The sequence below is a fragment of the Parasteatoda tepidariorum genome, chromosome 2, assembly GCF_043381705.1.
Source record: "Parasteatoda tepidariorum isolate YZ-2023 chromosome 2, CAS_Ptep_4.0, whole genome shotgun sequence".
In the NCBI taxonomy this organism is placed as follows: domain Eukaryota; kingdom Metazoa; phylum Arthropoda; class Arachnida; order Araneae; family Theridiidae; genus Parasteatoda; species Parasteatoda tepidariorum.
In genome coordinates this window covers 44,811,838-44,839,644 of record NC_092205.1, presented here as the reverse complement: position 1 = coordinate 44,839,644, position 27,807 = coordinate 44,811,838, and the positions used below count along the sequence as shown (strand labels likewise).

Sequence of the window (27,807 nt, the reverse complement as noted above, 5' to 3'; positions counted from 1 at the left end):
ATTAATTAATTAATCCAAGTTAATTTGGAGAAGAAAAAAATTAATCCTGCGCATGCTTATTTCTTTCTGTAACTGTAACGGTAGTACCTTACAGCAGACAACAAAAACAAAAACTATTTTTGTTTATCTATCAGTGTTTTCAAAAAATCAATCGTTTAATACACACTAAAAAGTTTCAATCCGTTTTTGTTCGTAAAATAAAAAAATAACAACTTGTTCAATAGAATTAGTTAAACGGAATGCAAAATTTGGCATATACTGCTTGTACTACTGTTTTTAAGCACATGTTTTCAAAATTTTCCACCTACTTCGTCCACAGATAGAAATAGTTTATCTTCTTAGTTTATTTTATCTTTTAATTTGGAAGTTAATCTTTGAAACAAATGAAATAAATTATCAGTTTCTCTCCCTTTAAAACTTGTGGTTCTTGCGTGATATAATCTTTTTGTTTTTAATTTTCAGCGCATAAGTACTTTGTGCTGTTTCATATTATCGATTAATTAATAATTAAGATAAATTAATTATATTTTCACATAAAAAAATGTCAACCTGTAATAAAATTGCGGATTCTTTGTTTTCGTATGAAACTCCAAAAATAGTACAGATTAAAAACCGATTTGTTGGAATCGTCAGTCGCATAATCCAGCTTGTCATAATTGGTTATATCATTGGGTAAATCATATTTTTGTGTCCGTTTTTTTTTTTCTTTTTTAATTCACTTTAAAAATGATCAGATTTTAAGGCTTTTTTTTTCCTCTTTATATGTCCTTGTATATAAAATATCGAAATTATTTAAATTTTTGTATTTGCCATTTAGAAAATTGTCTAAGTAGCATAGCTTATTTGATATAAATATTTTTTTTTAACTTTCTTGCATATTATATTTTATTTTTACTGTACTGCCACACTACTCTGAAACTTAGGGTGGTCAATGTGAAGTTAAGATCGCTATACTATTTTATCAACTCATTTTTGTTTTGTAAAATAAATGTTTTTTCTTTCAATTTAATTTATTTATCAACATATATGGATCATTTCAAACTTAACAATATTTCAAATGCAAATTTGGAATTTTGTTTGCCAAAATTAACTAGATATTTTGAAAATGACAATTTTCTTTTTCTAGCTATCCTTCTAGTTTTTTTGTTTATTAGTTTTAATAGCAGTTAAAATTGGTTAATTTTATTTTTATGCAGTTTGCAACAATTCCCATAAGCAATTCTCGAGAAACTCACCTTTTTTATACATTGTTTTTACTCTTTAAGTGAACTATATTTCTGTGAAAGAAAATGTTACCCAGCCACTGGCTTAATACCTATAATCTACCTAATAGAGACATTTTAGCCTGTTATCTCAATAGTGTTATAACCTATAATCTACCTATTTAAGTTGTTTTAAGTCTATACTCATTTAAAACCATTCTACAATACCTGAATCACCTGTAAAGTAAGAGAGAACTCTCCAAGTATAATTAGCCCAAATTATATGAAATTTAAGTATCTACTCTTACACTTTCATTTTGACACCAATTGCAATTGAAAATATTTTATTTTTATTCACTGATCTTTAGTTTTAAAGTGTATGTCTTTTATATAAAATTATTATTTTTTCATTTTAAAATAAAGTATTATATAAATTTATTTTTAGGTATGTAATTGTTTATAAAAAAGGTTATCAAGAATTCTGTGATGTTGAGGGCTCTATCACAACTAAAGTTAAAGGAGTTACATACACAAATTTTTCTAAAAATGCGTTCAAAGAAGAAATTTCACATCCTGAATGGTATAAAAGAATATGGGATGTTGCAGACTTTGTAGTTCCACCATCAGTAAGTTTAACTATTTTTATTCATTAAACATCAGTTGCTTTGTGTTAATTCTTGTAATTAACTACTCATTAATTGAAACAGATTGTTTTCACATAGACATATTTTAAAATTTTTGTAATTTGCAATTATTTTGTTTTTTTGTCATTATTAATAAACTCTTGGTGGGTCTAGGAAATTGTTAAAAATTTGCATCATTAACATAACTTTGAGCTCAGTTTTGAAGTCAAGGAACATTCAGAATCAAATAATAGGGACATGAACGATAACAGGCTCCAGAAATATTTTATTGAGTAATTATATAATGACTAATGACACATATTAGAACAAAAAAATGACTGGTTACGTTTATATGCTGACGGATCCAAGGTACTTAACAGATCTAGCGCTGGTATTTATTGCAAACTATTTACCCAAAGTGCTCCTTGGGTCGCTATATAATCAATTTTGATGCAGGGATCCATGTAATTTACCTGTCACTATAGAACTTGAAAACAAAAACCAATGAGTTCTCAAAAGTGGTTCTCTTGATGTATTCTATATCAGCAATACAAACAATCACTGTTTTAATACTAAGATTATGAACAAGGAAATAAATAAAACTATCAAGGAAATAAATAAAACTATTGTTATAGAATGAATACCATTACATATAAATGTAGAAGGTAATGAGAAGAAATCTTCTGGCAATAAAACAAAACAACCATTCCCTAAGAAATAGCAACCATTAATCCTAATACACTTATAAAAATATGTAATTAATAAATTTAACAAAATAAATAATTGCGATTTATCTATAAAATGGAAAGGCAAATAATGGGAAAACATTCAGGACAATTGAAAGTCTCTTCGTAACCAACCCTGTAAAGAAGCAGTAGCTAATTTTAGGCCCCAAACAAGATGTGACTGCTTATCAGAACATTTATACAATATAAAAATTCTCTCCATCAAAGCATATCCAATTTGTAACTCAGGTATCTTGAACTCTGATCACCTCTTACTGTGCAAGGGACTAGATAAAGACTTCCAGGTAATCTGGAATGTCACCAAATTATATTGGGAGGCAATAACTTGCATGCATTAATTAAAGACTTGTTCTTTTCAATTTATTGTTTCAAATGTTTATTGTGGGAATGTTTATTGTTCATTTAATCTAAATTGTTGAATTATGAAACTTTTATTATTTCTTTGTTCTATTTTCTGCTTCCTTGTGATGCGGTGAACTGTCAAATTTATATGGATTGCTTTCATAATATAAGCACATATTAGGGTTGTACACCATTTACAAATGTTATATTTGCATTGCGAGTTAATTCAATGTATATAATCTTTATCTAATCTGTATTGTATATAATCTTTAATGACATAAATTTAAACTTTATTACCTCTGTGATTTTCCTTATAATTTTAAGAGAATTGAATTACAATTTGAATACTTTTTTTCTTTTTTTTTTGGCTTAAGGTACCCCTCCAAAAAATTTTCACTTCGGAGATTTTTATAATTCAATGATTTTTTAAACAATATTTAGACTTTAAAAAAAATACAAGAAAAATTTTTACTTTATAATTGTTACATAAAATTTGGTGTTTTTCAATAAATTATTCTAGTTACCATTTTAATAATTTTTTTTCTACATTTACAGGAAAATGGAGCTACTTTTATTGCAACAAATTTAATAATTACACAAAATCAAACCCAAGAAACTTGTCCTGAGGTACAGTAGTTATGCAAAAATTAATTTGAAACTTTCAAATCACAATTCTTATCAAAAAATTTATATTTTATGTTTCTTTTAATATTTTAAGGATCCTTCAATTACTGAAGCTCTCTGTTATAAAGATAACAACAGCTGTGTTGCCGGAAATGCCGTTACTGCTGGCAATGGTATATATTAAATTTTATAAATATAATTTTTTTAAAATTTTTATAATGATTTATGTACTTAAAATATGTTTAAATAATTTTAAAATATAATTATTTATGCCTTTTTTTTGTAGGTGTTATGACTGGAAACTGTGTTGAAAGTCGTATTAAAGGCACTTACACTTGTGAAATACAAGCATGGTGCCCAACTGAAGTAGATGTTAAACCCTTGTAATTATGTGTACATTTGTTTTTTTTAGACACCCTAAAAGTTTTCAAGAAATTTCATTCCTAAATGTTTTTTTGTGAATTGGTCTGGATTTCTGGTTGAGTTTTTATATGATCAAAAAATTTTCTTATTTTTAATGTTCTTACTATTGCACAATATTCTTCAAAAATTTGAAAATCTTTAAATTTTACTCTCAATTAAATATTTTTACTCTTTAACTGCATATTTTTTTTGTCGGTGTGACAAATTATATTATCTTTGACCTAGTGATGAATTTGTGACACATGTTTAGGTTTTTAATAAATTTTACTATTTGTGATTTAAAAAGTTGTTTTAAAATAGTTAATTTAAGTTACTCTGAAAATCTGAACATGCAAACATAAAATCTAAGTACATATAATATTGTCAATTCTGAAGAAAAAAAATTTATAGAGATTTTTCCATAAAATCTGATTTTTACTAAAAACTGCAGTTGCATTCATTTCTCATTCTAATTTTAATGCAAAGAACACACCATATCTATCACCATCCGTAATTATCAATTTATAAAAAGTTAATGAAAATTATTTTATAATATTAAATTTATTTATACTTATATGGTATTTTTGTATAAAATATCAGAACTGTGTGAAATAAAGAAAAAATAATTCATATCTTATTTACCTGAGAAAAAAGTAATTTTAATCAGTCACTTTTTTGCCAATGCTGACAAAGTTATGTTTGTTGTTTATAACATTACAACTGAGCCTCGTCTGATGAAAAAAAGCTTTATGATTAGTTTATTGTTTGTTTTTTCTCTTCATTTAGGAAAAATAATACAGCTGTTTTAGAAGCCAGTGAAGATTTTACTGTCCTAATTAAAAATTTTGTGGATTTTCCAAAGTTCGAAAATGCTAAAAGGTATATTTGACGATTTTCAAAAATTATGTTATATTTTTATTTATTTTTACTACTTTTACAAATGCATAGCTTTTCTTTGTTGCTTTTTTTGAACTTTCAGATTATTAGAGTAAAATCAAACATCATAAAAAAAATTTTGTTTTTTACTTTAATCAAAGGATTACATAATATGTTTGCATGATGCTTTTGACTTTTTCTTAATTATGAATTTTAATGGGATTTATGTAACATTCGTTAAAAACTGAACTCTGCAAAAAAAATATTTTTTGTATATTATTTGAATTAAATATGCAGAATGTGTTCCTTTGGGAGTTTAATTTTTATTGGATATAAATAAGTTTCGTGACTCCAATATTCTCTTGCAATTTTTTCTCCTTTTTTTTTTCCTCAGATTTAGTTTATAATGCTATTTAATTAACTTATGTACTTGTAATATTTAATGTTGTTTATATTTGTGAAAAAATTGATCTGGTTCCTATGCCATTGAAATCTACATGAAATTGAACTGATACAGATTGTGAATTTCATACAATGTTTAAAAAAGTTGGAAAGGAGATTATAAGCTGAGAATATTTTGGATCTTTAAATTTAAAAAGAAGTACTGTAGTACAGTATTCTGCAATATAAATGCAAATATATGTAAGTGTAATATGTAATGTAATGTACTTCAAATATAAGTATAGTAAATGAAGCTCTTACTCTTTTCCTACATTCAATTCAGGTAACTACCCGGTAGTTTCCCTAAAATTAATTGCAAAATAATTAAAACGTGAATAATTTTTTTAAATATTTATAAAAATATTTTATTAAAAGAATAGTTTGATTTTATAGTCAATTTAGATTAAAGATGAAACAGTACATCTGCATCAGGTAATTTTCGACTTTTATAAAGTTATTTTTTTTACTTTGAAAGATTAGAAAGTTCTATACTACTAATTCTAAAATTATATTATTTTTATCAAGGATAATTTTTATTTATATATTAGTCTTTCTTGTGTAATATTGTTTTTGCATTTATAAGATTGCCAATTTTCAAATTTCTAAATTTTTATAAATTCTTTAAGTTTGTGCTTGGTGTGTGTGTACATTTCTGAAAATAAGTACCAATATAAAGTTTTAATTCTGTTTAGATCTTAGCATTTTCCAAAATTTAAAAAGTAATAGTTTGTTCCTTTCATTTTTTAGTGCTAGTACTATTATGAATGGAACATATTTTATATCTTATTTTTAAAAAAAATATTTAAAAAGAATTTCCCAATTTTAAAAGGCTTCAAGTTTTTATTTGATGACTAGTATGCTAGGAAATTTTATGTGTACCTGTTTATGTAAAATATGTAACATAAACTACATTAATTTGCGGATAATCCCTTAAATTATTTCTAAATGTATTTAACTTTATTAGATGTTGCTGTTTAAAATGTAATTAATTCTATATTTTCAGCTTAATTTCTATCTGCTATTATAAATTTTATTTTCTTCTATCAAAGATATATTGCAAAAAATAAGTTATGCTATTCACAGGTATAATAATTTATAAAGTCATGGAGTTTTATACCTTTTAATTGATACTTTAAACTATGATAGTTGTACGAACTAAATAGTGCAATATTTTTAGACGCAATATAAAGGATACTTCAAATAGTTCTTATTTGAAAACTTGCTTGTATGATCCTGTGGAATATCCTGATTGTCCTATTTTTCGACTTGGTGATATTGTTAAATGGAGTGGACAAGAAAATTATAATGATGTTGCTTTTAAAGTAAATATTAAGTTTTTACAATTATTAACCCACTTACTGTTTTAAATGTTCACACTTACTTATAGAACTGTAGTTCAAGGAAGTATGAAGGATCATTTTTCTCCTTTTTTTATTCTAAATTGGTGGGTGATTTCAGCACATTAAAATAGAGGCTTTTTGTAAGTGCAGGAAAAATTGTAGTTAGAAAACAAAGCGAGACTTTTTATGTGCACTGCACTACCATTTGGTTGGATTAAAAAATTTATGACTTTAATGTGCTGGGCCGCCAGTGAGTTAAATAACTTAATACATATTATAAATTTAGCTAATTCATTCTGAACTGAGTCTACTTATAAAACATCTGTAATTTCATTGTATTAAATAAATAAAGATTGTTATGATAAAGAAGCTACAACAGTGTGGGGAAGAAATTATAATTGTAAGATTCATTAAAAACTATTACCTGTGTTTTTTAATAACATTTAAATAGCTTTTTGTTCTCTTATAATTAAAAAAAAGATGGAATATATTAAAAGACATTGTTGACTAGCCATATCTTTGGTTTTGGGTTAAATCTAGCTCATATACAAAAAGTTTTATATTTTTATCTGGAATTTTGTTTTAGTTAATAAAGTTAGAAATTTTTTTTCTTTATTATTTGGCTATTATAAGATAAATATGTGGGCCGGGATAGTCTGGTCGGTAGGGTGCTGGGCCCATGTCCGAGAGTTCGTGGGTTCGAATCCCGCCGGCCGAAGACTCCCCGTGTAGTAAAGTGACTGATGCAAGTTAAATCTGTCGAGTTGCAAAAGTCCTCCATGTTCCCATAACAAATCAATACCTCTGGGGGTACTGTATTAGAGATCGGTCGTTCTCTGATTCAGGTCAAAATTACGATATGTGGATGAATGGGTCCGCCCTATAAACGGGTGCGTCATATGGGTATGCCAGAAGTCGAATTCTTGGCCATAGATAGCGCCATTGGATAACAAGAACAATCGCACCCCCTCTGTCTAAACAGGCATACGTCAACAACACGATAAATATGTATAGTAAATAATACTATAAGCTAAAAATGTCTTAACTGATATATCAAATACTGTATCAAAGGTTGTCTAATTCTGTTGAAAATTAAATGTATTTTGAAAAATACATAAAAAATTAAATAAATCTGTCATTTATTTATAGAAATTTTACAAAATGTGTGATGTATATTATTAAGTGTTCAATTTGTGGAATTTATAAAAAATTTCAGTTTTATATGTTTATTGTTTTTTTTTTATTTTTTTTTTTTATTAACATAAAGTTAAAACCAAACCATTGTGCAGCTTATGCTTAAATTTATGTTACGTAATTTTACAAAATATTTTCATTTTTATGCAGGGTGGTGTTATTGCTGTGGTGATTAAATGGGACTGCAATCTTGATTTTGACAAAAAATATTGTTTTCCTAAATATGAATTCAATCGTTTAGATGACCCAGAAGCTAAATTAGCTCCAGGGTGGAACTTCAGGTGAAATAAATCATTTTCACTTAATTATTAAAATTATTATTTTACTTATAATTAAATTATTTTAATTAATGTAGTGGATTCAAACCATTTCCCCTTATCTTTTGTATGTATTTTTGCTTTGTTTCAATGATTGTGACAAAAATTCTATGTTAATATCAACAGAATTTGAAAATATTTGGCCTGTTCCATAACACACAGCTTTTGACAGCTGCTTCAAATTTCTTAAACTTTTAAGAAATTTATCGTTTGTCTGCTAACGGTTGATAATAATTTAACTGTTGATTTTTCGATTAAGTCAAGTTATAATTTTCATGTGACATCATTATTTTTTTTTAATAATAATTCTTTTCTTTAATAATAATTATTTTATCAATATTTTAAGTCTTTCAGAAAATGAAACTAAAATAAAAAATGTCGTTTTGAAACTACAATAACGTCGTTATAGTGTTGAAAAATATCTTGTATTAAAACGATAAGTTTGCTTTCTACATCATTTGTTGAACAGTGTATTAGAATTGCATTGTTTTGCATTTGAATTCTATACAAACTCCCTTATTTATAACAAAAAGAGCAAGAAAGAATGTCTCCTCTTTATTTATTCCAAACTGATTAAAATTTTAAGTTTGTTCGAACTTTTGTTTGTCCAAAAGCTCTGTTATCTAATTGGCCCACTGTTACCTAAGCTTACACAATTTCATTCATCACTTTTTTGACATTTTATCAGCTTCAAAAAAAGTACATACATAGATTTAAAAATTCAAATTCTTCAAGACATCACTTTCTCACTTTAGTGTAACATGAAAACTAGAAAAAGTCTGTTTGAATTCAATTTTTTATTCAAAAAATAAAAAATAGAATTTAAATACATTTTTTTACATTAACAAGCAGCAGCAAGAACAATGAAATTTTATGATTGTTGTTATTTTTGCTTCATAATATTATAATGTGTGTTATTTTTAAAGTTCTTTATTTTATGCATGTACATAAATGAAATATTGTTTAATTGTTTATTATTAAATTCTGAAAGTCAATTTTGACTTTCATTAAAAAATTTCTTTGCATCTGTTTTAAACGACTTCCAATTAAAAAGAAAAGAAGATGTAGGCTCTACTTGTATAATTCCTTTTTAACTTCAGTGTAAACTTTTTTTAATAAATAAAAAAACAAATACGAACTTAAAAAATATATTCATTTTCATAGAAAAGAATCCTATCCTGATCTCAGAGAAATAATATATAATGTTTTTTCTAGCAAGAAATAAAAAGCAATTTGAAGTGTATTAACTATAAGGAATGCTTTGATTTATGTATAAATGTTATAAAAAAAATTTTTGGCAGTGAGATTACCGTGGTAATAAAATATATTCATTGCAAATTTTTGTAAAGTTTTTCTTTGCATGTAGACACAGGGAGAAGGGCAAAGCTTGTTCCCTCTAAGCGAAACAGGAACAAATCAAAAGTTTAAAAAAATTAACTATCACTTTGGAATAAAGGGAAAGTGATTTATTAAAAACAGGGTTTGTTGATTTAAATCAGCTTGATTTAAATCACGATTTAAATCATGATTTAAATCAAATGATTTTTTTTAAAAAATCATTGATTTAAATGGAAAAAAAAAATTTCTCTATATATATTGATATTAAAAGTCATAAAACAGTGTCTTAAATTTTTGATACTCTTATTATTTTCTTTTCTTAGCATTAAAATTTAATTTAATTAATTGCTGCATTAATTAATTTTAGTTAATGAAATTACTTTTTTGGTGTGTGTTAAATTCCAACACATTTGAAATTACATTTTTAAAAATGTTTTGATTCTTGAGATTGAAAGTACAGATTAAAGTAAACATTTAATGCTGTCTTAATATAGACTTGCATAGCTGTAGAAAGTAATTAATAAACATGAATATTTTTCAAAAAATAATACAAATAATGTTAATTAAAATTCTACCTTTTGAATGAAAAAGCGTGAATTAAAATCTACATCATATTTTATTGGTGGAAAATGTATATTTCTGAAGCTTGAGGTTATATTAAAAAGAAATTACCCTAATATGCCAAAAACAGAAAAAGAAAAAAAAAGGGCTGATGAATTCAGATGTTTTTTTCCTAATATAGTGTCATTCTTCCCTTTCAAACTCTTTCAAAGTCTATTTGATGCAGTAGGGTTATTAACTGGTATTTTTTTCTCATAATATGTTTACAGTATCTTTGACATTATCTGATTTTCTATAAAGAAATTTTGTGAAAAAAAATTCCAATGAGTACATAGATTTTCTAATTTTTTTTTAGCTTAACTTATCTATTTTGATATAGAATTAAAAGTGAATATTTTAATATAAAAATATATAGATTAAATATTTATTTATTTTTTGATGAATAACTACATTTATAAACACAGTCTGCTACATTTATTTTGTCATTTTAAAAATCAAGAGAAAAAAAAAAAAAATCACAATTTTAAATTAAAGTTATGGTTTGCTAACTGAAACTTTGTTTTAATAGTTAAAGTACAGGGGTCTGTCCAAGCCAAATTTACTACCGTTTAACGGTACCTTTACAAATTCAACTTTAGGAAAAATGATAGAATAATCACACAAAATACTTTTTCTTAAAATTTTATTTTTGTGTCTCGTAAGAAACGATAAATCCATATTTTTACTATATTTGTGTTGATTTTTTAATATAATTTTTAATTTTCACAAAATAGGTACCTCTCAGAAAAACCCAGACAGACCCCTGAAGTATTCTTTAAATTCTCTATTTCATCTAGTCTTTAAATTTTAATCATGCATTTGTTTCAAAATGGTTGCTATGCATTCAAAGCCATGTATTATAATGAAAAATTATTTTAGTTAGAGCTTCTAAAATATTGTTACAACATAGTTTTAATATTAAGTTAATTTGATTAAACATTTATAACTTTTTTTAATCATAAATTAAAGTTCTTTAGGTGTATTTGAATAAAAATCAAAAAAATCTGATTTAAATTAAAAAAAATCCGATTTAAATCAAAAAAATCTGATTCTTTTGATTTTTTTTTTTTAAAAAATCAAAAAAATCACGAACCCTGATTAAAAACAAGCTTTACAAAAAGTCAACCATGTTGAGTCAACATATTTGTCTAATGTAGTAATTTTTCAAAAAATTAAAATTCTAATAAATGTTGCAAAATTATTGCAATTTTTATAACAGAATGCATACATATTTGTCTTATGTAGTAATTTTTCAAAAAATTAAAATTCTAAAAAACGTTGCAAAATTATTCTAATTTTTATAATAGAATGCATTTTTATGCTAATGTCTTAACAGCTAATGAAGATTTAAAAATAGAATTCGATATCTGCTTATTGTGTGACAAGCTTGAATAATAAATTAGTTATTAAATTTTTTGAGAAATAACTTGATACGCATTTAAGAATCAAAGAAAATTTAAAAACTAAGAAATATGTAATGCTAAGTAAACTAAGAAATATATAAAAACATGACAATACATATTACTGATTCATTTTAGTACTTTGATCAAAATATGTATACTTAAAGCATACTTGTTTGTTTTAAGTGATGAAGTTTTAAAATAACATTAACTAATCAATATCAAATTATTTATTACTGAAAATTTCTTGCAGATATGCCAATTACTTTAGCGATGATAGACGAACTCTATATAAATTATTTGGTATTCGTTTAGCAATAACTGTAGTAGGACAAGCTGGACAATTTAGAATCATACCTCTGTTGCAAAATGTTGGTGCTGGTTTAGGATTACTTGCTTTGGTAAATAAGTTTTGATAAATTATTAATAATAAGAAATATAATTATTTATTAAATAAATTAATAGTTTGCAGAATTGAAAAATTTTTAAACATTCAGATCAAGTGTGTTCTTTGAAATGTTATATATTTTAAAATATGATTTTTCATAATACAGTTATCATTTCATTTTTTAAAAAATAAAAGTATTCTTTTAGGAAAATGGATATTTAAAAAACAAAGATTTTTTATAATATAATTGAATGTCTTCTAAAATATTTTTTGCATATTTTCAAATAAACTATTAAAAATTATCTTTAGAAAGTGTTTCATTATTGTTAATTCTATCAAAAACATTTTTTAACAGTGATAGTTAGCTTTAATTATAACACCTTGATTCATTTACATTGCGTTTTCTACAACAATTGTTATATTTTTGATGAAATGTTCTATCTAACAATTTTTTTTTCAGGTGGTAGTGATATGTGATGTTATAGTATTGTATTTAGTGAAAAAACGTACTTTTTTCAAATCAAAGAAATTTGAAGAAGTAGACCCTGAAAATGATCCTGCAAATTCGGTAATTTTTAATTTATTTATTTTTAAATTTTCTCTCTAATTTTTTACTACATTAAGTGCTAGAGTACGACATATGTACTAGCATTTGTAATTATGTGTCTCATTAAACTGTCCGTCTTACTCTTTACAGATAAAGCGTCAAATTTTGAATGAGATTTTTTAAATGTTACATATAGTATAAAATAATTTATAAGCTCTAGTATCAAAAATTTTGTATTTGGAATAAGTAGAAGAAAAAAACATTTTGGAAAAGTTTAATAGCATGAAATTATTTTATAATAAAAATGTTTTATTATAATTTATTAACTCTTTGTGGTTGTATTTTGCTGTTACTAAATATAATTTGGTGGCTGAGATCAGGCATGCAATTGCAAATTTCAAACATTATCAACAATTATTTTTCGAGTGACATAGTGACATTTTTGCTTGATTGTAAAATTCTATTTTTTTAACTAAGAAAAAAATATTTTTGAGTACACTCTATAAATTCATATTTCGTATACCTTACATTTTTTTTAATGTAGATTCCAGACTTAATTTACCCATGAAATTGACACATTTCCACCTGACAGCACAATTTCAGCCAAACATTTTAAACATGTTTATTAAACATTTATTCTAAGATGAATGTTAGATTCAATAATTTGATATTAAACTATAAAAATTTGTAAGATGATTAAAATGCATATGAGAATCGAAAAATAGGTTGATATTTTTCCTAAACTGCATTATTTACCACTGATGATGTGTTAGGTTTTAAAATAGACCAAGAAAAATTGGATGCCCTAATGTTTTTAGAAGAAGAAAAAATACATCATAAACCTTTGCCTAATAAAACATTAATCTGCCTGATAGGTCACCTAAGATTCTTAACAAAAATTTGAGGTAATATGTCCTAATTAAAGAATCCCACATTTAATTTTTCCTGCCAAATAAGCCTTTAAATATCATCAATTATTTTATGTAATTGTTAAATTATTAATAATAACTTTCAGCTATTTAATATTTGTTTTTCTTTGCAAAAAGTATTGTAATCTGATTTGCCAATTTTTACCATTTTATCGCATTCTTCTAGAAATATATTCTTTTAACCAATCTTTACTGTTTTCTAATGATTTTTTGGATTTTAACCTGATTTTTCATTATTAAAAAGGAATTTCTTTACTTATTAAAATAAGAATTAAAGCTTATAAAATTCCTAAAATTTAGAAGAAAAAATTTTAAATTTTTGCAATAATTTAACTTTAAAAAATGTTTTCCATGTTTATGAAAAATATTAATGGTTTTACTTTATTTATAATAACTGTTTTACACTTGATAAGTTCTTTTTCTTACCTATTTTTTATCGACTGAAGATTTTTTCGATTTTTTTCCTCTACAATTCTTAAATTACTGTTTTCCTACTTGACTTGACTTGACTAATATACATATATGAGTCAAGTAACTATAGTTACATAATTTGCATCATCTGTTTACAGAATTCATAATTTTTTCTTTGCATTTAATTTTCAAAAGCTTGAATGATCTTTTTATACATGTATTTTCTATTTAATTCATAACTATTGCCGTGAGTTACTTAGTTTTTTTTTTCCTTATATAGCCTGAAATATCTACCATTAAAATTCCTGGAGAAATTCCTGTAAGGAGAGATATTGGAGATGGTTATCAAAGGCTAGAAGATTAATTTCCAATCCAATTATTTTTCTACTGTTTTTATGAAATATTACTTCTTGGCAGGAAGAACATATCTGTGATAAAAGCTTGTGATTATTTCATTTTTCAATCAAAATGGTGGTTTTATGTAGAGTTTAGTAATTTATGAAATTATTTTGTTTTTGAATCAATTTATTTTAGAATGATAAGCCTTACGTAATTTTAATTAAATTTATTTTCTCAGTTACATTATAAAATATGTTAGTACCAAAGAGTAATATTTTTAATTTGTACTAATAATTTATACTTTAGTTTTATTTTATAGAAAATAATCCTGTAAAGCAAATTTATTAAAGTTCTATTTTGAAATTTTTTTACAAGATCACATTTCCAATTGATGCATGGGACCAATTTACTATGATTGTTTACTATTTTTTATAAAAATTTAGTGCATAATTTGATTTAGCAATGTATTAACTTTAAAAGACAATTCTCACTTTTCTCTTTCATTTTTATAATTGAAGTTTTTTTGAAAAAAGATTAAAAGTGTTATTTCTTAAAATTAGTATTATGTGTTCTATGCAAAAAAAAAAAATCTATTTTATTAATACTCATTTTTTGGGGAGTGCATGTTCTGATTTTGATAGGTTTTGGAATGACAATTTTTGTATTTTATGTGTTGTTATCAAACTGCTTTGTTGAAGTTTACCAAATAAAATCATTTATTCTGAATAGTTCTAATGGTGAATATTTTTTAGAATGGCACATAAAAGTAAAATGAACAATTGTTAAATTTTTAAGAAGAAACAGATTTTGAATTAGTTTCAGTTTTAATAAACCATTTCCAAATATATTTAATTTAAATTTTAAAAAATTGGTGTAATTTTTTAAATTGGTTGGTGATAATCTCTACATTTAATCAAAGATTATTCTGTGTGTAGAGTTGTTAGGAAATAGTGGCACAGCTACAAAATTTTGATAAATAAGACCTGCTTCTAAAATTCTGCTTACCTTGATTTTAAATATTCTTACATTGCAAATTACTGTAGTTATTCGCTATTTATTCGCAAAGAAGACTGAGACATAGCAATTCAACTGTATTCAACATAATAAAAATATTATGCAGGCAATATTTTTAAAAATGTTAATTGGAATTTTATTTAAGTAATTAAAATGATTTTAAATCATGGGATAACAAAAGGGCAAGATTTTTGAAAATGACCCAACTATGTAATGATGCATCATGTGTGGCTAACCTATATATACCTTTATAAGCCCATAGTGGCTGATGTTTGGAGTTTTAAACAAAAGAGAAACATATTGTATATGAATATTGTTACAATAATATGGAATGGAAAATTTCAGTTCTTTTATATTGATTTTGTATAGCAGGAGTGAAAATAATTTATAACAGAAGTGTCACATGATAATCCAAAACTTATATGTAATGAATTAAGTGGAATATTACCAAAAATTCTCATTTTTATCTGTTTATTATTTTTATCTCATTTACATCCAGAAAAAACTTTTATTCCTTATTTTAAAAAAATTTCTAACTTTTTTTATTTGTCACATGAATGAATTTTAAAATAATTTGAGTAATTTTTTGAAGTTTCTATACTTGACACAAACAAGTTAAAATCTTCTCAAAAAATGCCTGTTAATTCATATTTTACACATGACTTAGATTTGCCAACTAATTTATTTTAAAAAGCTCTCATTTAAAATACCAATTATTTTTAAAATTCATAGAATACCTTTTTGTATGATGTTATCTATTGATATTCCTGCATAAATAGTCGCATTTGGAGCAGTATTCTTCTCCTTAACTAGTTCACTACATGAGAATCTATATTAAAGCTGCATAATGATTTGAATGAGAAGAATCACCACTAAGTTAAATCAAAAGCTTAATGGTGGCTGGCACTTACTGCAGACTTTCTTCTCTCAAACTTAGCACATCATTTTATTTAAATAAATACTACTAAACTCAGTGGCGTGACATCCCATAGAGGGCCATGGCCTAAATTAATATAACAATATAATATCTTAATATAATTTATTTAACAGATATTTTTAAAAATATAATTTATGATATGAATGTACACGTTTGGCACTATGAACATTAAAATGTTAAGATGTTGCATCATTCGTAGTTGGCTTTGGTCCTATTTGGCTCAAATGTTTGACAATATCCACCCAATCCCAGCCTCTAGGACGTTCTCCTTTAGCATCTAGTTTCTCTGCTAATTTCCTTTTCTGTTGTTTACTTAATTTTGGTTTTTTTTCTTTCTTGGAAGAAGAAACCTTTAAAAAAAATCTATATTTGAGAAAATTTCTAATAAAAATTTTATAAATGAATTATTTAAAACTGAGATGAATTAATGAACCTTTTATTTATAAACTAAACATTTATTTCAACTGTGACGCAAAAAAAACTCATAATTTACATTTAAGAACCAACAAGCTTCTTAAGTTTGGGCAGTTACAAAAAATTAATTAAAAGTTTATATCAATTCAATTAAGTTCTTGATGTTAGACAATACTAAAACAAAAATAATAAGCTTTGATTAATAACTCCTAGCAGGTTACTAACAAAAATCACATTTACTTAAATAGGTTACTGACAAGAGTCAGTAACCTCTATAAACATAATAGTAACATATTAATACATATATTATAAGTAAACATAAATATAGAAACAAACTTGTTTGACCAATTTTCTAAAAAGTGTAGGGAAAAAAAATCACAGGACATAATATTTTATAAATAAAAAAAACCTGCACCTGACATCAGTTATCATAATTTTTATTTATAGTAATCATGATTTACTCTAATATCTAAACTTCTGTTTTGACTAATATTTTTCTCCGACGTACACATCAATATTTTCATTTTTGTCCCTAAAAAATTTTGTATCGCTACCTTATAACTCTTATATCATTAAAGAAATGAAAGATTTTGTGATATATTTTTAAATAATCCCATAGGCAAAAAACATGAAATATGTTTTTATAGTTACAGAAAAATAAAAAAAAAGAATATAATGGACATCTTAATGTATTCAAACTGCATTCCTTGTGGTAAGTTCATTTGTTAAAAGTATTAAACCACAACTGAATTCACCAAAATTGTTATGATAATCGAACTACATTGCTTTTTAGCTTTAAATAAGTGTTTACTGAGTAATTTAACTCTTTGAGATAAAATAAGATCATATTCACTTCTTCGGTGAATAATGTTGGCGACCATTAACAAACAGTAAAGTATTTTGAGGAAAAGTCAATGTTATAAAAATGTTTGTTTTTAATTGGATAATTTTAGCTTTTGAAAAAAAAAATTCTGTTTTGTAGTGAGATAAGAAACAATAGCAAAACCATTTTAGAGATAGGTAAGTGAAATAGAAGATGTAGAATTTGTAATTAAAAAACATTTTTTAAAACAGCATATTCTATTAATAATAAAATTAAACAAAAATTTTATAGTTAATTTAGTGTTCTGTGAGAGGTTTATTGATTAATAAAACTTTTTTTGCAAGCAAGACAAATAAGTAGAGGTTTACAGTAATAATTATGCAAAGGCATGTAAAATATTGGATCATTAAGTCAATGACGCTAAAATTTATTTTAACGAGGATTAATCAGTATCAAATTAAAAGGTAACTTAAATTTTTGAGAACTAAATTTATACATTACCGTCTCTTCATTCACAATAACATTCTTCTCTTCTATAAATGGTGTGCTTTCAGGTAAAACAACAGTATCGGGTTGAAATTTAGTTAGCTCTTCAGCATTATCTTTAGCATATTCAAATAAAGTGTAAGTCATAGCCGTTCCAAGCCACATATCAGCCTAAATTTATTAAAAATATAACAAGAAATAAAAATGTTGTTGCAAACAGAAAATGTTTTGGAGTGTAAACTTAAAAAGTGTCTAGAAGTAATAATAGTAGTGTGTTTAATTTTTAATCAAAAACAATACCTAAAAAATTCCATAACATATTTTTATATGCAAGAATTAAAAGAAAAATTATTTTATTCAGATAACGACTATATATTTAATTTACTTTAAAAATTTATGCAATAGAACAGTGGCCTTTAGAACAGTAGGGAAACAGTTTTGCTCTTGAACAAATCGTTGTTCCATGCGTTAATTGCTAGTTAAACAAATTACAGTAAAATCTTGATTGTTTGAGTTTCCAATAAATTCCAGCAAGTGAAAAAAAAACAGCCTTGCTTGCGAACAATGACCAACGCAGACACAACACGTGGAGCAATTACTACTACTGAATGTTGACCCAAAACTTGTATATTAAACACTGAAACACGAGTGAACAGTGTGTTATAAAATATTAAAAAAATTAAACAATTATTTTTAAGTACCTGGTGCCTTAAAATATAATGAATATTGTAATTTGGTGTAATGCAGTAAATGTACCCTCATCATCTAATGTAAGTGAATTTTCTTTAAATATAATATATCCTAAAATTAAGTACTGAAATTTCAAAGTTGCTTTGTTTCCATTCATTTGGATATTTCTTAAATTTTAAGTTTTTGAAAATTCAATGTAGGTTCAGTCCCTTTTACCTTGAATTGTCAAGACTCTACTGTATATCCATAATGACAGGAAAAGCAATTTTCATTTTTTTATACACTAGGGCAGGGGTGGCAAACCTTTATACACCAACGTGCCATTTTCTCTAAAAAATTGCTTAATGAGGTCATAGACGTGCCATCAAATAATTTTGACTTTGTGATTATTGGGAAAATAATACAGTCAGACCTCGATATAAGGTCACCCTAAGGGACATCGCAAAAGTCACCTTATAAGCGGGGTGACCTTTTAACCGATTCATTAGCGGTTTGGAAATAGTACACATTAAGACTTTTTAAAAATGTTAATACAAACGAAAACGATCAGCCATAAATTAAATGTTTAAGTCAATAAATTTTAACAGAATAAGTAAAGAATTAAAGAAAGTGAGATTTAAAAAAAAAATTAGTTTACAATAAAGCTGTTTACAAATTTCCTCAAAGTGCACATATGTTACATACATTACATCTTACCTTATTTAAAATAATCATTTATGCAGGTCTGTTTTGTTTTTGGTTTCACTTTTTGAACAATGTTTTCTAGATTTTGTAACTTCTCAAAATGTTACTCAGCTCCCTCATGATTTGTAAAAAAATTTCGTAACACATTTATTGCATTGGAAATTTCCACATGGGTTATAGCTACAGGATCACTGTCATTGTCCTCACTGTCCACAACTTGTGAAACAATTTCAGAAATTGTAGCTTGTTTGTTGGCTGCAACATTTTCCTAGAACTCGAGAGGGGTAATTGCCTTGTAAGGAAGTTAAATAGGCTTTTGTTAGAAAAGAGCTTCCCTCGCCTCAGATAAAAATGACCTTATAAGCGATAACGATTTTTAAAACTTTACCATATATCCGATATTTTGTAACAAAGAATTCCTATTCAGTGAGCCGGGACTTTAGAAAAGTGACCTTATATGCGGATGACCTTATATCGAGGTCTGACTGTAATACTAAATACTATCAACTGAAAACTCTTTATTTACAGTGAGAAAAAATACATTTTGCAATACGTCAGTTATACGCGTAATTCAACTTTCAAGTAACATTAGTGTGACTTCTGTAGTTGCAGATTAGATGACTAATAACTTATATTAGGTTGTAAGATGTTTGTTTAAACAGGACTGTTAATTTTTTTTGCTAGTTATTTATTGTTAGCTTGTTATTTATGGTTATTAATTGTTTTTTTAGCATTATTTTTTACTTTTTTGTGAATTTTAATTTAATTGTTACAAATGCTTCATAGTTTAACAACAATTGTGATCGGTGGAGTGCCCAAAATATTGTGTAGCGTGCCATAAATGGCACGCGTGCCATTGGTTCGCCATCCCTGCACTAGGGTAAACAAAATTAAATATAGATAAAAGCAAACCATAAGTATGAATCAACAAATTAAGTATATAAAACAAGACTTAAATATGGTAGATAAAATACTTCAAAGTACGGAATAAAATGTAGGGACAAAACGCTTCTAAAGATTCAAGAATTTTTTTTTATTAGTCTTAACTAAATTCACATCTTTAATACAATATTCATTGCCATAAGTTATTTTTATGTTTGCGCTATGCGAGTACATACAAATAAGCGTCAATGCATATAATAAATGCATTAAATATCTAAAAAAGAAACATCTTAACAATTTGTTCAGGACAATTTATTTTGGAAGGAACATCTTAACAATTTGTTCAGGAACTTCGAATTTAAAATTAATTTCAATGTTATTTCAAAAAGTTTCAGAAGTTTTATAATGCAACAGCCAAACATGATGACGCTTAGTCAAATTACAAAGATTTTATGTATTGTCAATGTCAAAAAAGTAATCAAGGTTATAATTATATCTCTCACAAAAATGAAAGAAAAATCAGACAAAATAATCAGTGGAAAAATCACTATACAGAAATATAAAAAATTAAACCCATTAAAAGGAAAAAATACACTTAAAAAAAGTTTCAATAATTTGGATGTGAATAGAGGAATAATGTTTGACAGAACTAATGTTATTTCACAAGAGAATAAAAGCTATAAAAAAATTACAAATTATAAGAAATACATTAATACAATGGCTAATAAATTATTTATCTTTAAAGATTTTAGGCTTTTTGCTTGACATATGCATTTTTAAAAAATAAATATAATCGTTGTTGTTAATGCTCATATAAAATTAATTATAATATTGTAAATTTTAATTTGTTTGAACCCAGGCTATCATAATAGCATCCCTTGAATATGCTGTCTCATGAATTACTGACAACACAGCATCAAATTTCTGATAGATTTGACTACAAATATTGAATATAAATATAAAAATTTGACTATATTTGTTTATAAATATTTAACACAAATTTTATGCTTCTACAGTTGAGAATATTTCCATATCGGAGCTTGTTCTAACCAAAATCTTTGAGTGCAACTGCCCAGTACGTGTACTTTCAATAAAATTTATTATAGTACCCAGGAAAGGTTACAAGCTGTACTATTTGAATTTGCCTCTTTCTTTTAGTTTCTCGAGTATCACTATCCAGTTGTAACCAAAACTTGGTGACCAGATACTGATACAGAAATCTTTCACTATAGGTGTGTTGTTGATTATAACACTTGTAAAATGTCTTCATTTTTAAAATAATATATTTTAAAAACCAACAGTAGCTGTAAACATATTTCATAAAATATTGAAACAATTTTACAGTTCATTTACCTGATTTAGTAGTTCAGATATAATTTTCTGTTTTACATCTGGAACTCTAAGAGAAAATAAATACAGATTTTATTTATATAGAGGAGATTTTCAAATAAATATTTTATTCAATGAAATGTAATTAATAAGATAGAATATAATTAAGATAACTAAACTATTTAGTATGGTTTATAACATTACAATACTGTACAAAGTTGCTAATAAACATTAGGAAACAACATTTCTTAAATACATTGCATGCATAATTTTTAAAATCAATATAACACATAAATCTTTTTGCAATAAAAAAGACTTCCTTGTATATTAATTTTGAAAACAAGCTTAAAAAAAGGATTCTAAAAAAGTAAAGAAGTCTTAAAAATGAGTCCTGATCTTATTCTACTAACAGATTTTAAATATAACAAGGAAAAAAAATTTTAAAAATTATTTAAGCAATATATACATAATTTATTGTTTGGGTTTGAGGAGAACTGCGGACTAAGTCTGGGTTTTCTGCTGCAATGTAACAAAAGAAAACACATTTCCAATGGGGTACATTGGAGGAATGAAGGAGCCACTAGGCCACAAAGCAAAGATTCTTATATCGACGAGTTCTAAATTCAAATCAAAATTTTTCATCCAACACCCCCATTCAAAGTGACTTACTCTCCCAACCATAGTACCCGCCACCAGCCGAGACCGATGCCTGAAGTTCTCCATGAAAGCCTCACTATATATATTTTTTCAATTGCTTTCACTTGCATTCTATTTAAATTCTTTCTGCATACAATAAAGGAAAGCAAAAGAGTGCTTTTAAATGCCATATTTTATTGATTTAAAATTTAATTCTATAGTCACAGCGATATCAGAAATTTGAAGCATATATTATTAAAATACTTATTTAAATTTAGCTCATTGAAAATATCATAAAATTTTTCACTGGAAAAATTATAGTAAAGAAACTATTTTAGTGAAGAAAAAAGATGCAATGCAACAAGATTGGGATTTTTATTAAGAGGTAAAGATAATATAAAAACAGGTGTAAGAGATTATGCAGAAAAAGCATATCATTAAATATTAATCAAAAAGTTTACAAACTAGTTTAAATTCAAAAATAAATACATTTGTATTTATAATTCCATTTTACAAAAAATTATTTTAAGAAACCTATTAATATAAATATATTTCCAATCACAAAAAATATTTTTAAAAAATATTAAATGCGTTCAGAATTTAAAATTTAAATAATGAATTATTTAAAAGCAAATAAAAAAAATGGCAAATGTTAATGGCTTATTAAAATTTAACAACCACTGAAGAAAAAACATTTCTTACAATTTCTTATTGTAAAATGCATCTAAATTTATCTTTGGAGGAACATTTGGATATTGTTCAACCCATAGGACTTCTAGTAAAAAGGACTTAGGATCATCATCAGTTCCTATCTAAAATTGACGAAAAAATACAAATCTTACAAAAATTATTAACAAGTAAATACAAAAGAAGAGTAAAACATGGAACATATTTATTGGTTCAAAGTGACAACATATTGATTGAAATCCTCATACCATCATCACTACTTCAAAATGCTTATATTTTATAGATTTGCATATTTACACAGTTAACCGTAAGTAAGTTGAAGACCGAATTACAGTTTTATAGCAGCAAAAATACTAAAATATAATTAAAAAATATACTAAAATATACTTAATATAATAAATCAATCTATTTTGCATAAGCATATTTTTATTCCTCATATTCAACATTATATTTGGGTTCTTGATTATCAATAATTTACGTTTTAGTAATTGAATTTAACTATAAGCAAACACTTATAATAGATGCACAGTGCAGGAAAAGAAAACGAACCACCCTGAATAATTTTTGATCCAATGAACCAGATCTTCACATTAATAGGAGAAGATGACCTAAAATATGCTAATTAATAAGTACAGACGATATTTTAAGTTACGAAATCAGACACAAAAACGCATTTCTCTGAAAAAACATACCTTATTCAAGATTTTTTTTAATAAAATAATAAAACATAATAAATATTTACCAAAAGTTATTTTATGCAAGGTATTATCTTTGAACGAATTTTATAATTGCGTGCAAAAAATTTTCTATTTGCTTAAAAAGTTCTCGAGATATAGCGAATACACTAAATCTCATGAAAAAAATCTCTAGCTTACTTTGTACTGGTAACAAGTTTTAGAAATTTGTTTGAAATTCAGATCTCCATCATATATCGAGGATAAAACTTCAAATTCTTCCTAAAATTAAAAAAGCGGCAAATTTATATATATAGTAAGAAATAAGAGAAACGATACAAGAAATTTGCAATTCCGTCATACAGCGAAATAATATAAGACACATTCATACATTTATTTTGAACATTTGAAAAACTAGAAAATATTCGATGCATAAACCTATTTTTAACTCTAGAACTAATAATAGGTGTAGAAAATAATGAATCAGGTTAGAATAAGTTGTTGCTAATGTAACTGCTCAATAAGCAATTAAACTTTTTCACCAGTTTAATATTTATACTATGTATTATTGTTTATTTATTACACATAGTATATAACTTTAAACATTTAAAGTTCATCAAGAATACTGCTCATTATTTCTATAATGACAAAATCAACAAATTCACCATACTTAAATAAACATAAATCAATAACACATAAAAAAATCTAAAATTATAAATGTACCTAATGTTTCAGTGATTAATCTTGTTATTATGTACACTAAACAGTTATTACACATACTTACTAAAACAGCTGGCAGATATAAATGATTGATTGCTACAAATAACTAACATATTAAATAAAATGTCTGTTTGTTTTTTTATTTTTACCATATATAATAAATTAATCTTTATAAAGGTTATAAAAATATCATGATTTTTTCTTATTTATACCTTGATTGCATTATGGTTTATACAAAAATACATTTTTTTTTTCCATTTATACTGGATTTTTAGTCAAATTGAATCATTGAGTGGGTGGGAAGTAATCAATATTTTTAACCTATTAATAAAACAAAAACGGCTAATACTTAACATATTAGAGAATTTTAAAAATTAAATAATTAGGTCCAAATTGATTATTTATAAAAGACTGACTTAATTGTAATACAAATATCAAAATTGATTCACAATTGCTTCATTTATTTTGAAAAATACTATATCATTAATGTAAGGACAGAGTCCTCAAAACCTTTTTTGAAAACTTGACTAATTAGCTGAATCATTGTTTCGATTATTTTTTTTATTTAGATTTAAATCAAATGATTAGAATTTTGATTCAATAAGCTGATTTTAATAGTTTGATTTAAATCAATGACATGTAAAATGTTTATTAACCTATCTATTATTATATAAAAAAAAAAAAAAACAAATTTCTTATAATGCATCTTATAATATCTGTGTATTATAATGCTTTCTTATAATACACAGAAGTTTCTTATAATGCATCTTTTTCCCCTCAAATACAATTTGTATCAAATTATTATGTACTATCAATATTACCAACTAAAATTACTATTCTGCAAATTCACCTATTGAATTCTAATTTCTCACAAAGAAATATGCCATAATATTACTTAAGCTTACTTTCTTACCTCTTGTAACTCTTCACAACTCATTATGAAATTATTAATACTGCACTTTAAAGTGAGGTAAAACAGATTCTTCTTAAACTAAAATGCAAGCAAATTATAATTAGTTGATGATAATGATTTTGAATAATAAATAGGTAAAAATATTAGAAATACTAAGCAAAATAAAATTAAAATTGATAAAAATGAAAGTTCAAAAACAAATCATCCCACCCTGTATAAACTTAAATGTTAAATAAAACAGTTAAATAAATAGCATGAAAAAATTAATTTGAGATGTTTTAAAGAATATGTCAAACGAGAATAATAATTCCAATTTGTCACTTAAATTTTAACTTTTTTATTGTTTGTTACAATGTTAATTACCTATTGACTAGAACTAACACATCAATTAAAATTGTATGAAATTGGTACTATTTGAAAGTATTTCTTTATTTTACGTGCATAATTTTCAAAAAATTAATAATTCTTTTAAAAAAATAATAACATGTGCTGAGTAAACGTGAAAAGTACATATAATTGAAATACATATTCCACTGAAGACATGGGACATTTTTTTCTTTTTGATTTTTTGTAGCTTTGCAATTCATACAATGCTATTATGCTCATAAATGCAACTATTTAAAAGGCAATTAATTAAGGGAGATGTCCATATCGTGATCTGTGGCAGAATAATCGCAACTTCCGCACGTCTTGGCAACTTCCGGGCAGCGGCCATCAAAAACTAAAAAAAACATCACAGATAGGAACCAACTCAAAAGGTATAACTTGTAGCCTCAACATCTAGATGTTATTATTATTTTTTTTTTTAATATTTCAAGATTAAATTCTATTTGGCACTTTGACGATTCTAGTTTGCATGACAAATCACGATGCGGAAATATCCCATGGAAATATTTCATGGCAATGCTCAAAATCTTTATAAATAAAATCGATTTTATTCTTTATCAATATCTTGTTATAATAAATTTATTTCAAGTGTTTAAAGACGGTTTGGAACTAATTCATCAAATTTTAATTCATGCTTCATTTTTATTATATAAATGTCTAATAAACAATTAATGAAATTTAAAGTATTTTAACTTTTTTCAGAAAATTTGTTCCTCCGTGCACATTCTATCTGAATAAAATGTATCTCTAAAATATTTTAGAATAAAACTCTATAATACAAAAATAATGTAAGTACAAATACAGCAATATATGTGAAGTATTGAAATCAATATATAAAAAGTTATATGTACTCTTTAAAGAAAACGCAATATAGAAAAACAGATTTGTTTACTTCTAAAATGTCAATGACGTTGCCATTAATGAAACTTTTATGTTTGCTGCTTGGGAAACTTCTGGCTGCTTATTTTAGTAAAACTTAAAAACTTTTAACTGTCAATAGTGAAATTATTTATAGGGAGCGCTATAAGCAATCGTGACGCTCAAATACGCCGTCTGGAGGCAAGACCACTTCCATGCCTTTCGCTCTTCATTCTTCCCTCTACTTCTCTTTTCAGTTGTATAGGAATGTACTACGTAATTTTTCCTTTTCTTAATGTTTTTCGTATTTAATTGTCAAAATATTTTTTTTTAAATTTCTATTATGCTTTCTTTTAGAACTATGATTAATGCAGTTTACAGTTCCATATAGTTTCTTAACTTATAAGTTTTAATCTATTTGAAAATCAAGACGTAAACTAGCATACTTCTTTCTTATATGACTCTCCACACGCTAATGGAGAAAGCATGTTAAATGTTTTCATAGATAGAGATTTCTGCTCTACGCCATCTGTAGCCTATTTCGATCGAGAATCAGGGAACTCTATTATTTTGAGCTTGGAACTGTTTCCGAAGGATTGACTTTCATTGATCCAGTTCAATTGATATCCATTTTTTTGGTACTTTTATTGTGTCGCTTTTACTGCTTGAAGTAAAAATATTGAAACAAATTTTAAGTTAAATTTATGAGAGGAAAAAAAGACAAAGATAAATTACCTACAATCCTGATTGCTAAATAATAAAGCTCATTTGAAATTATGATAAAATTGTTCCGGTTGTTCAAAAATTCAATCAGAAAATTTAGTCAAGACTGATGAATTTATTTATCAATTAGTAGACTATAATTTTCATAAGGAATGATGAATAAGTCGCATTTGAATAACCATACAAAATAAAATATTACTAAATTTAGCCAAAACTGAAATTTTCTCATATGATGCTCATCTCTAAAACGAAACTACTTTGATACCACATAGTTGATATTTTAATTATACAACTAATCAATAAAAATGACTGAAAATAATTGTGTGTCCAAAATAGAAAAATACTCTTTCGAGTTGGAATTCAACTTGTACCTAAGAATGTAAAAAAGGTGTTTACGGATATAAAGTGCGAATACTGTACTTTTTTAATTAATCAAAAGTTAAGCTGCTATTTTATAATTAAGCAGCTAGTTTAATTCAGCAAAAGAGAATACTGGCAAAATTAACATGCATATTTATTTCAGTTTATCATTAAAATCAAAAATTGGGTATTATAAGTTCGCAGTACTTAAATAATAAAATTTTTAAACGTCCTATAAAATTTGATTACTAGCAATTAAAAATATATTTTTTTAATTATTCACCTTATATTTGACTTCAAATTAAGTTGAACAAAAACACCAAGAAGGTTAAACTGCGAAATAGTTATTTTATTTAAATCAACATCATCACTATTATTAATAATACTAAATTCATTTTGTTTTCATGTTTGTCGTATTTATTAAAGTCACTAAGATAGAGTATTAAAGTAATCATGAATAAAAATCTAAATCTTACCTACAAATTCCATAATTTTTTTTACATGTCCTTGTCCACAGTAAAAATCTAACCC

General features: G+C 25.3%; 2 protein-coding genes across 4 annotated transcripts; one reads left to right on the top strand and one right to left on the bottom strand.

Annotated features, from left to right (window-relative positions):
- The first annotated feature begins 92 nt into the window (after positions 1 to 92).
- Positions 93 to 14,785, top strand: LOC107440491 (P2X purinoceptor 4). The gene is made up of 11 exons (XM_016053431.3): positions 93 to 672; positions 1,648 to 1,828; positions 3,469 to 3,540; positions 3,632 to 3,710; positions 3,824 to 3,920; positions 4,726 to 4,818; positions 6,434 to 6,578; positions 7,941 to 8,071; positions 11,699 to 11,846; positions 12,294 to 12,401; positions 14,001 to 14,785. Exons 1-11 carry the CDS (start codon positions 542 to 544, stop codon positions 14,082 to 14,084), a joined length of 1,269 nt encoding a protein of 422 aa, XP_015908917.1. The 5' UTR covers positions 93 to 541; the 3' UTR covers positions 14,085 to 14,785.
- Positions 14,786 to 16,095: 1,310 nt separating this feature from the next.
- Positions 16,096 to 26,296, bottom strand: LOC107440489 (RWD domain-containing protein 4). 3 transcript variants are annotated; one of them, XM_016053428.3, is made up of 7 exons: positions 26,187 to 26,296; positions 24,949 to 25,026; positions 23,517 to 23,597; positions 22,657 to 22,766; positions 21,343 to 21,388; positions 17,749 to 17,904; positions 16,096 to 16,360 (listed from the first exon to the last, which is right to left on the bottom strand). In XM_016053428.3, exons 2-7 carry the CDS (start codon positions 24,970 to 24,972, stop codon positions 16,187 to 16,189), a joined length of 591 nt encoding a protein of 196 aa, XP_015908914.1. In that variant the 5' UTR covers positions 24,973 to 25,026; positions 26,187 to 26,296; the 3' UTR covers positions 16,096 to 16,186. The 3 variants fall into 3 exon arrangements, with proteins under 3 accessions (XP_015908914.1, XP_015908915.1, XP_015908913.2); XM_016053429.4 differs by having other exon boundaries at positions 26,228 to 26,294; XM_016053427.3 differs by lacking the exon at positions 26,187 to 26,296 and adding an exon at positions 25,474 to 25,506.
- Positions 26,297 to 27,807: the final 1,511 nt, after the last annotated feature.

Coding starts and splice junctions, on each gene's coding strand:
- LOC107440489 (XM_016053427.3), bottom strand. Junction 21,389..22,656: donor GCATTTTACAATAAGAAATT/GTAAGAAATGTT, acceptor ATTTTCTCTTAG/AGTTCCAGATGTAAAACAGA. Junction 17,905..21,342: donor TATCTGAACTACTAAATCAG/GTAAATGAACTG, acceptor TAATAAATTTAG/GCTGATATGTGGCTTGGAAC.
- LOC107440491 (XM_016053431.3), top strand. CDS start 542: ATGTCAACCTGTAATAAAATTGCGGATTCTTTGTTTTCGTATGAAACT. Junction 3,921..4,725: donor GAAGTAGATGTTAAACCCTT/GTAATTATGTGT, acceptor CTCTTCATTTAG/GAAAAATAATACAGCTGTTT. Junction 6,579..7,940: donor ATAATGATGTTGCTTTTAAA/GTAAATATTAAG, acceptor ATTTTTATGCAG/GGTGGTGTTATTGCTGTGGT.